The sequence below is a fragment of the Globicephala melas genome, chromosome 9 (assembly GCF_963455315.2).
Source record: "Globicephala melas chromosome 9, mGloMel1.2, whole genome shotgun sequence".
NCBI lineage: Eukaryota > Metazoa > Chordata > Mammalia > Artiodactyla > Delphinidae > Globicephala > Globicephala melas.
In genome coordinates this window covers 51,692,082-51,702,539 of record NC_083322.1, presented here as the reverse complement: position 1 = coordinate 51,702,539, position 10,458 = coordinate 51,692,082, and the positions used below count along the sequence as shown (strand labels likewise).

The 10,458-nt window shown below is 40.6% G+C and overlaps 1 protein-coding gene across 18 annotated transcripts in view; it reads right to left on the bottom strand.

Annotated features, from left to right (window-relative positions):
- Nucleotides 1–360: 360 nt before the first annotated feature.
- ADAM22 (ADAM metallopeptidase domain 22) overlaps nt 361–10,458 on the bottom strand; it is a 242,910-nt gene continuing 232,812 nt past the window's right edge. For 13 of the 18 annotated variants that reach the window (XM_060304536.1, XM_060304533.1, XM_060304537.1 and 10 more), the window contains one exon: nt 361–7,347. In XM_060304536.1, the coding sequence (XP_060160519.1) occupies nt 7,327–7,347 (21 nt within the window). In that variant the 3' untranslated portion in view covers nt 361–7,326. Of the gene's footprint in view, nt 7,348–7,394; nt 8,049–10,458 lie in introns of those variants that run through there. The other 5 variants (XM_060304530.1, XM_060304528.1, XM_060304534.1 and 2 more) reach the window with 5 other exon arrangements.

Sequence of the window (10,458 nt, the reverse complement as noted above, 5' to 3'; positions counted from 1 at the left end):
CTTAGCCCATCCAAGGTGCAATGCTTTACAGTCTGACACAAGTGAACTCATTAAATGAGCACCACTGCCTGGGCTCTAGGACAGACTATAGTAAATTGATCCTTATTAGGGTGAGGGAGAAAGTGTTCATGAAATAAGGCAGGTGGATAGAGAAGACTCCATATGCCACCCAGCTGGGGCAATTGTCCAAGAAAGTAAACATTCAGGCTTCACTAAAGATCATGGTATTTCTCCCCATGCCAATGGTCCATTCTAGAACCGCGTGGAACAGAAAAGAAAGAGCCCCCAGCAGCATGCCCACAGAGCTTCTGAAAGAGAAAGAGTGACTGGGAGAAAAGCAGGATTAAAGAGAGTCACGCATCAAAATAACATAAATCTTTTATTGAAAGTCACTTTATTGATGTTACAATGAGAGTAACATAGAAAAGCGTGGTACCTTATTAGCTTCAGAAGTGAATACTAATAAAATTGTGCCAGAAATCTGAACCTTAAGTTACAGTGACCTTTAAAAACAGCAAGATTTTGTTTACCTACATATAACAACTTTATAACTCGAACAGCCATGAAACAAATCGCACTTGATCTGGAAGGCAGTCGCCATATATTTCAGTTGCTGTTTGCCAAAACCCGGTAATAATGTTTAAAGTAGCTTAAGAACCCGAAGTGCAGAGTAGCCGAGAGAATATAATGTTAAAATGAAGCCAAACTATATACACCTGATTACCTGCTTACCGAAAGTGAAACGGTGCCGCCATTAACACTTCCCCACGCAGTGTCTTCCACTAGCTGTAGATGGGACATCACCCCTTGAAGATGATAGATGTGGAAAACACCAGTGCAGACCTACACTGGCTAACATACGAACTGCTATGTTTAGGTAAAAACGCTCAGTTTTTAAAAGAAGTTGTCTTTTTGTGATGCTAAATTGGAGAGGCAATCCTCTCCCAGCAAGTTAAAAAAGGAGCATGTGCTTATTATTCTGAATAAACCTTTGCTAAGCATCTCTGAAGTTAGTGTAAAAAAAAAAAAGTTTTCCATACAAAACAAAGATGTTGGGTCATTTTTACCCATTAAAAAGACTGGCTGTAGAATCACAGTTTGATTTTGTACTGGATTAGAAAAGTGGGGATTCTCATCAGGCAGTGATACACACGTATAATTTAGCAAGAACTCTTGTATTATTACTGAATAAATGTATTAATTCCTATCAGCACTTTCTGTATTGTGTTATCTAGTGTAACTTAGCACCACTGTGTTTAAAGATTTGGGGGCTCTTTGCATTTTTTAAGAGCTTGACCATCAAAACACAAATCCACATCTGAAACTTCATAAAACGAGAGACTAAGCCCTAAAGTAAACGTATCATAGTATAGTACAGTATTGTATGCATATGTATTTTTTAACGAGAGGAAAACGCGCGTTTCTTCAAAAACTCATAACTCTTCAAAAGCAGTATTGATGAATTTGTTAAGCACATTATCTCAACATTGCTAGACTCATTGTATGCCTTTTTGTAAAAAACGAAAAACAGAAAAGAAAAAAAAAAACACTTTTTCCCTGGTTTTGATTTCAGGGACACCTAAAAGCATGAAATGATGATGTCCTTAAGCCAAACCTCTGTCAGCCTTGAAGCACCTCCAGGTACAATACAGGTTCTATGAACGATGCAACAGGGACAGCCACACCAGGCATTGGCCCATTATGACTAGACAATGAGGCTTTACACAGCCAACACTCAGTAAAACTGCAAAGCACACAGGTCTGCCCTAGGCACGCAGCACCTCTCCCTATCATACCACCAGTGGCCGACCTGTGCTCTTCCACTGTCTTGGCTTCTGAGCTCTCCCTGCGCCTCTCCATTCTGCTCCTATCCAGGGCTAAATGCCCCATGACCTCCCAAGCCTTGCTGTTTCTTATCTCCCCTCCAGCCTGAAACACACCCTGACAACCAATCTCTCAGTGACTTCCCAAGTTGCATAATCCACGCCCAGATGCCAACGGAAGGCTAAAAGTGCCTCTCTCCCCTAATTCCACGCCCCAATGGTTCCCTGAGTGCCAGTTCAGGCGAATAAGTGACTTACCTCCATGACAGTGAAAGTTCCTAGTCAGGAGAAAAGGTCTGCCAGCTACTGAAGAGAGAGCGACTCTGGAAGTAGGAAGGGTCTGGAAGCATCTCTCAAACCCACAGTGAGAATGCTTACTGTTTGTCAGGCTATGGATATAAAGGACAAAAACACTAGGCAGGTTTTTGTTGTTTCCGAATGTTTTGTCTTTCTACCTACAAACTGAACCATAAGATGCCCCATTTGGGGGACTCTGACAAAGAAGAAATACTCCTGATTTCTAAGAGCCGGCTCCATCTTTGTTTGCTCCGCATCTGCAGGTGGGGTGGAAAATTCCTCTTGGAATTAAAAGCACCTGCCCACAGAGCAGAGGCTAGGAGCATGCCCCGAAGGTTCCCAGCAGGTGTGGCTGCTCCAACCCCCACGCCCAGACCCCAGCACACACCCAGAGCCAGATAGGCTGCTCCCTCTCAGCTGATTTTCACAAGAGCAGGCTGGGCTCCTCAGGGTCCAATAAACAGGGGAAGCTGTTTAGGAAAGTTCTTAGCTCTCCCAGGCTGGAGGAGAGTTGCTGCCTCCGAAATCAGAAGTCTTAGCCCTTCAGAAAATAGCTCAGAGGAGAAAAATTCAAAGTTTGAGCCTCCAATTAAGCCCTATGTTTGCTTCGTATATATTTTAAGCTAATAGAATGAGAAATTCATCTTGACTCAATTTAAGAAAAGAAGTATTTGAGTGTCAGTTTTAGAGGAAACATAGACGGGATAGAAAAAAATAATTAGAAGCATAAAAAAGTAGACATCATGCTACAAATGGGAGTCAGAACGTTTCATGTAAAATTCATGTCAACTTACCAACTGGTACGATTGTACTTAAAATATGCTGCCCAGTGACTTCCCTGGCGGTCCAGTGATTAAGACGCTGCGCTTCCACTGCAGGGGGAACAGGTTTGATCTCTCGTGGGGGAATTTAAGATCCCACATGCGGCTTGGCCAAAAAAAAAAAAAAAAATGCTGCCCATAGGGGGCGTCCTGGTAGCAGGGGGCGGTGTTCTATCAGGCTGCGGGGGCAGCAGGCCTGCTTCCCTTTCCTTCCCTCACTGCCTTTATTCAGCTCCCCTTCCCATATACTCGGCAAGCTACTCGGTAAGTTCCAGTATATTCCCTTTTTAAGTAAAATAAAGTAAAATAAAATAGTCTTCTCTTTACGTAAGGATTTATTATCATGTCGAATAACACAAGGAAATATTTAAAGCACTAAATATATATGTTAAAATAGAACTACATAACAGCAGGAAATGAAGAATGGATGAGATTAACAAATGAACAATTTTGAAACACTGAAAGTGAACAGAAATACCATATTTCCTCTAGCCCATAGGTAACTATAAAAATTAAAGAAAACCTAAGAAGGTAAAAGGTAAAGCAGACACAAAAAGATCTGAGACAACAGAGGGGATTAAATTATGCAAATCTGCAAGGGGATCAACAGAAAAAATAGAGAAATGTTAAGACTGTTTGGGAATTCAAACATAAATAGTCCTTCTGTGGAAGTGCACAGAATACCTGATTTTATCTTTTCAGCAACTTCTTTTAGAAACCCTATCAATCTTATGTTCAGAAATCTATGCTGGATTGACTTTACGCAGTAACACAATTTTAAAAGCCTTTTTAAAGCAAGGGGGGTGGTGGAGGTGGGCAGGGGAGTGAAACTGTAGTATCATTTAATAAAGCACCTATATATCAACCTGGAAAATAGCTTTGGCATTTACTTTATTAGTCAACATTTTATTTTAAGGAAAAGCACTGGGTATCTTTAAAAAAATACAGCAACCACAAATTGAAAGGCCTCCTGATGCTGCACTGTTTGAGGAGTTTATTCCTTTCCACCGATTGCATGTGGCCTGGGGGCCACTTTCTAGCTGGGAGACCCCAGAGGAGGGTGCCCCTTCCTGTCTAAAGAATGAGGGGCTGGACACAGAGACCAGTTAATCTGACCAGTCAGCTCCTTTATAGCTCCATGTTTCCCACACCTCCTTTGCTGACACTCTTAGGGGCGAGATATGTGTTGCTTTAAATCAGGGTTTACTATACTGTAACAAATATGGATAAATGGAACATCTCAGGCTGCAGAGTTGTCAATCTGAAGTCTAATCTACGCACAAAACTTCAGAAAGAGAGGAAAAAGGCATACAATGGAACACAAAGGCCAAAAAGCTGCTCTTCTCTGCTTAGTATAACAGTCCTATAGTTGACTGGGGGCTATAAATATTAGTTTCATGATACAAACTGTTATGTGGCCTCAAAGTTGCTCTCCAAAATAGATACTCAAAAAAAATTAATAATAATAATAATGCTGTGCTTGCGTTTAGTGCCATGGGTCCATTCTCCCTGCTTCAGTGGATGAAAAGTCATAGATATTTAGAAATACATCTAGAACACCAACCATGAGTTCACATATAGGTTACTTCTCACAACTAGCCACTGAAATTATAAACTTGTCAAAGAATGCGGCAAATGGCTGTAAGAATGTTTACACATTCCTAGATAGAGTAGATACCTAGAATAGAACATCAAAGGTACTATAAAATCATAGTCTCTCGGGGCTTCCCTGGTGGCGCAGTGGTTGAGAGTCCGCCTGCCGATGCAGGGGACACGGGTTCGTGCCCCGGTCTGGGAAGATCCCACATGCCGCGGAGCGGCTGGGCCCGTGAGCCATGGCCGCTGAGCCTGCGCATCCGGAGCCTGTGCTCCGCAACGGGAGAGCCCACAAATCATAGTCTCTCTGCAAATAAAGCACTTTTCATTCAGTTCTATGTGAAGTTTATTATCGAGGAGGATGACTATAAACTGTATACCTCTAGAGCAACCATGTCTCCCAAAAGGCACAAATAATGATTTTTTCACTTGAAATAATAATCTTCATGTAAAAATAATTCAGAAGGTGAGGAAAGACAGAAGGGTGAAGGGATCCATTGACTACATAGCTAATCATTTGTGGATTCTTTCAAATGAGGGATGTGTAACCATAACTAGGAAGCATATTTACATAAGGTATCTTACATTCAAATCTAGAACTCTTTTATAGTCAAAATAAACCTTCTAACATTAGCCTTTTTTACACTCAATATCAGAAAACATTCAGTGCACATTAAAGTGATCTTGGTCAAAAGCCACTTTATTTGCTACATCTTTAAATCTGTCTGCCCTCCTGTCCTTGGTTTGGGCTACATGGCAACATCACCCAACTTGAGACTGATGGATCATTTTATCATAGTCTCGACAATCACATCCCTTCCTGTCATGAAAACTGCTGTTTATACTTTATCATTTTGGATCATTAAACTGCTTTTCAAATGTTTTCAAAGACTTTCAGAAGAGAGGTCTGTTACGGAAGACATAGACACATAGAGGAGAAAACACTGCCTTCTAATGGGCCCTTTAGTTTGGGCCTCCAAGATGATTACACACGGAGATGAAATGGGTTTTGTTCTCGGACACTACTGGCAGAGATCAAATTTAGAGGATATTTCTGAAACCTTGTCTGCAGATTCCATTCCTCTCAAGAAAGAGAGAAAATTAGAAAATTCAGAAGTACTCTTTACATCAGAGCATCTGATTGATCCCATTAATTTCGGAGCTCACTTAGGGTCGCCTCCCAAGAGAAGTTTTCTTTGAGAATGGCAGAGCTGCATGATGACAGCTATCGAACTTTGGTTTTAAAGAAGGGGATTTAACATAGATTTCTCACTTTTCTATGGATTAAAAACGTAGAGAGTTCAGAACATCAGATTCTACCCCTTGCCGGCTGTTTGGATAACTTCACAGTTGCTGCACCCTTGGGGTTTTAGGTTTCTTTGAACCCTCTGCGACCTGTTGAGGCTTCCCAGCCCAGCTGGTAGAACCTTCCATATCTTACTTACAAATCAGTGCAGAATGACCTGCTGGGACTCACGTCCCACCGATGATAAATACCCTCAATAAACAGTGTGAAAGTTGTTTTCATTAAAACACGTCATTCATGTCACAGAGAAGGGTGGCTAAAAAGCTTTGTTAAAGCACAAAAGTTTAGGCCACAAAAGGTTAGAGTACTGGCAAGTTGGAAGCTACCAATGCATCAGCAGCTGTGGCCTCCTGTGTCTTTGGTGCATTTGTTTAACTCAGCAGGACACACTGCTGTGGGGCTCACAGGACCCCCCAGGTGAGACTAGCAGATGTGCTCTGGCACCGAAAAAGAATAGCCACTGAGGCAGGTGCTGTAGCCCCCAGAAGGAAGATGGACAGGCTGGAGGATTCCCAGGGAGCAGCCAGCTGCTAGCAGAGCGCCTTGAGGCAGTAAGCAAGCTGTGGAGGCCCTAAGTTCTGTCGGACATTTCGTTCTCTTGTTCAATTAATTACTCAATAAAACTGCCTGTAGACTGTGCACACTTTAAAGGGATAGCACATGGTTTGGACAAATACCAGTTATGGGGAGACACACATACAGCCCTGACCACTATATTTACAACATCATCCGGTCATAATCTTGAAAGACCATTCGATGGACGATGATGACGTGATTGTGACTGATTGTTTTTAGGCATCTGGCAAAATACACTTGTGTGTAACAGCTGCTTTTTTTTAAAATTTTAAAAATGTTTACATATGTACAATTGTCCTTGTATGCTGATATAAATATGAAAAGTAAAAAAAAAAAGAAAAAAAAAGAAAAATACATGTTTACAGTTAGCATATGGGATATTGGCCTCTCAAGCTTTAAAGTCCTGCAGAAGAAATCCTATATGCCTTAGCCCAGCATGCTAGTTTCTATTATGGGATGTTGTTTCCTTAAATGTGGAAAACAATAAACAGAAGCCTCATGCACATAGCATTATTGTCTACAATGAGGATGTGCTTCAGAATGTCGAGTTCTGAATCCATTATTGTCCCTTAGGAAACTTGCTACATTTGGGTCATGTGAGTTAATTTCAGTGATATTTCTACATGTATCTGTCATGCGGATTATCCATTAACATACCAGTACCTTAGTTGTTCCATGTTATAGTGTAACATTTTAGTAGTTCTTTTCATGGTTCAATTAAATCTGAAGCCAATGACAAAAAGAAAATGGTATCCAGATGTGAGTCTCGGCTTCCTCTCCTCTGTGGCATTCAGAGATGTTTTCGAGTTGTTTGAAGAGCAGATAGATTTGCAGTGATTCAGTGAGGCTGAGTTTCTATAAAAGTTGAAGTAAACAGTTTCGATGTATCACATGTAAACAGCTGATCTTAAATGGATGTCTCCCATAGCTGCACAACAGAGAAAAGCAAAATTTCACACTGCGAAAGCAGGAAACAGACATATTCTGAGCTACAAAGATGAAAAAGATTCGGTAATTTCATCTATACTTATGTGATTGTGGATGCGAAGTCTCATAATGGATAAAATAAACACTCTAATTTTTAGTTCTCTTTTTCCTCTAAACCTGAGTCTCCACGTTTTTAACAGCGGCCACCTTTCAATACACAAAACCCTCACATCCTCATTTAATATTGGGCTGGCCAAAAAGTTCCTTCGGTTTTCAAGTAAAAATAAAAGACACGTTTTTCATTTTCACCAAAAACTTTATTGAACAATATATTCACCCTTTTGTTCCACTACCTTCTGCCATTTTTCAGGCAACTTCATAATTCCATCTTCCCAAAACTTTTTATCTTTTTGAGCAAAGAACTGTTCCAGGTGCCTTTTACAGTCTTCCAGGGAACTGAATTTTTTTACATTAAGAGAATTTTGTCAAGACCGAAATAAATGGAAATCCGAAGGTGCAATGTCTGGTGAATACGGCAGATGAATCAGAACTTCCCAGCCAAGCTGTAATAGTTTTTGCCTGGTCATCAAAGAAGCATGCGGTCTTGCGTTATCCTGATGGAAGATTATGCGTTTTCTGTTGACTAATTCCGGATGCTTTTTGTTGAGTGCTGCTTTCAGTTGGTTTAACTGTATGCAGTACCTGTGGGAATTAATCATTTAGTTTTTCTGGAAGGAGCTCATAATAGAGGACTCCCTTCCAATCCCACCATATATGCAACATCACATTCTTTGGATGAAGACCCGCCTTTGGTGTGGTTGGTGGTGGTTCATTTCGCTTGCCCCACACTTTCTTCCGTTCCACGTTATTGTACAGTATACACTTTTCATCGCCTGTCACAATTCGTTTTAAAAAGGGAACATTTTCATTACGTTTCAGTAGAGAATCACATGTGTAAATATGGTCAAGAAGGTTTTTTTTTTGCTTATGGGGAACCCAAACGTCAAAGCAATTCAAATAACCAAGCTGGTGCAAATGATTTTCAATGCTTGATTTGGATATTTTGAGTATGCTGGCTATCTCCCACGTGGTATAACATTGATCGTTCTCAATTAATATCTCGATTTGATCGCTATCAACTTCAACTGGTCTACCCGACTGTGGAGCATCATCCAGTGAGAAATCTCCAGCACAAAACTTCACAAACCACTTTTGACACGTTCGATCAGTCACAGCACCTTCTCCATACACTGCACAAATCTTTTTTTTGCTTTTCAGTTGCATTTTTACCTTTCTTGAAATAATAAAGCATAACATGCTGAAATGTTGCTTTTCTCTTCCATCTTAAAAATTAAAATGGCTACACAAAAATTCACCAATTTTGATAAGTTTTTTTTTAAATGCACGCTGACATGACAGCTGTCACAATCCAATCCAACAAAACTGTTTCGAGTGCAGTTAAAGACAACTAAGTGCTACTAGAGCCATCTTATGGAAAAAACCAAACGAACTTTTTGGCCCACCCAATATTACTTGAAATTTTGAATAAATTAAATATTGTGTCTCAAATGAAATAATTTAAAATATTATTTTTTTAAAACTACACATACCCTTATTTTCCCCAGGATTCTGATACAGCCATCTAGAACAGTGGTTCTCAACCCAGCTGTACATTTCAATGATCTGGGGATGTTTTAAAAATCCCACTGCCTAGACAGCACACCAGACCAACTAAATCAGAATCTCTCTGGTTGGGACTCAGGCATCAGTATATTTTAAAAGTCCTTCAGACAATTCAGTACAGTCAATGCTGAGAACTACTGACCTTAGGAAAGTGTGAGTCCATTAATACCACCACCACCCAATTAAAAATCATTGCTCTGGGCCTGTGGTCAGGCTATATACTCTCCAAATCCATCACTATCTGCTAAACAATTGTCCTCTCTCAGGAGTGGACATATCAGAGTAGAATGATGTATCCAGGGCAGGATGTCAATTTCGTAATTCCCTCACCTCTTCCCTCTCCTGGCCTCTGCCACCATTTCTTTTTACCAGCCCCATTGATATCTAATTTCTAAAATACTCAGTAATTGCCTTAATGGACTGAATACAAGTTTGGCATGATCAAATATAAGTGCAATTCAGTTCACCAAAGAAGGAACGCCAATTAAAAAAAAAGAAAAAAGATCAAGCTGATAAAATATGTTTCCAGGCAATATCATGTGGGTATAATTATTATGAACATGAACAAAGAAAGACTAAGATTAGTGTAACATAGGTTGCATCCAATTTCCAACCAAATCCCATTTTTACTGGAAATCTGAGGCCAGTCATAGTATGATACCCAATGAGTTTCTAAGGGAAAAAAAAAGAAGAAATAGCTAAGTGACTAAGTGGATGTTTCTCTACAGATTCTCTTAATATGTTCTCTTGACTCTTCATGGAAATATTCTGTTACCTACTTTAGGTCCACTTTATATGTCCTTTTCATTAAAAAAAGACACCAAATCTCTCAACTGTGAGGATCTTTGTGTGTGGATGACACCTGTTGGTGGAGACAAGTGAAAATGAATGGTTAAGCAGGAGGTGTGCAGGGCGTCTGAGGGAAAGAAGATCTGGATTGACGCTCAGATGATGATACAGAGTAGTTAAGAGTCCAGACTTCACCTTCAGTGAGCCCAGTTTCTTCACAAATGGTTACGAAGATTAAATAATAAATGACAGCTCGCAGAAAGAAGAGAGGAACAAAGGAATGACACTGGGAAAACCTGAAGGTGACGATTATCCCAGTGAGGAAAAAGGAGCAAAGAATGGCCAAGCCATCGCTTTTAAGAATAGGCATGACCTTGGCCGTGTCTGGATAGCTGTAACAGAAGGCTTGCTGATAGAAAGATCTGCTCGTTAGATTGTCCACAGCCCACAAAGACAGCCCAGAGACAGGGGCTGCCTATTCCATAGGATTCTGCTACTTGCTCATGGGAACCAAGAACCAAGCAGACCTTTCACACAACTGTCCCCAAGGCTACAGTCTTTGCAGCTGCCCCACTCAGCCTAGACAAAAGGTCAAGGGCCAGCCATTTCTTCTGGAGGATGTCATTTTCATGGGCTCTCA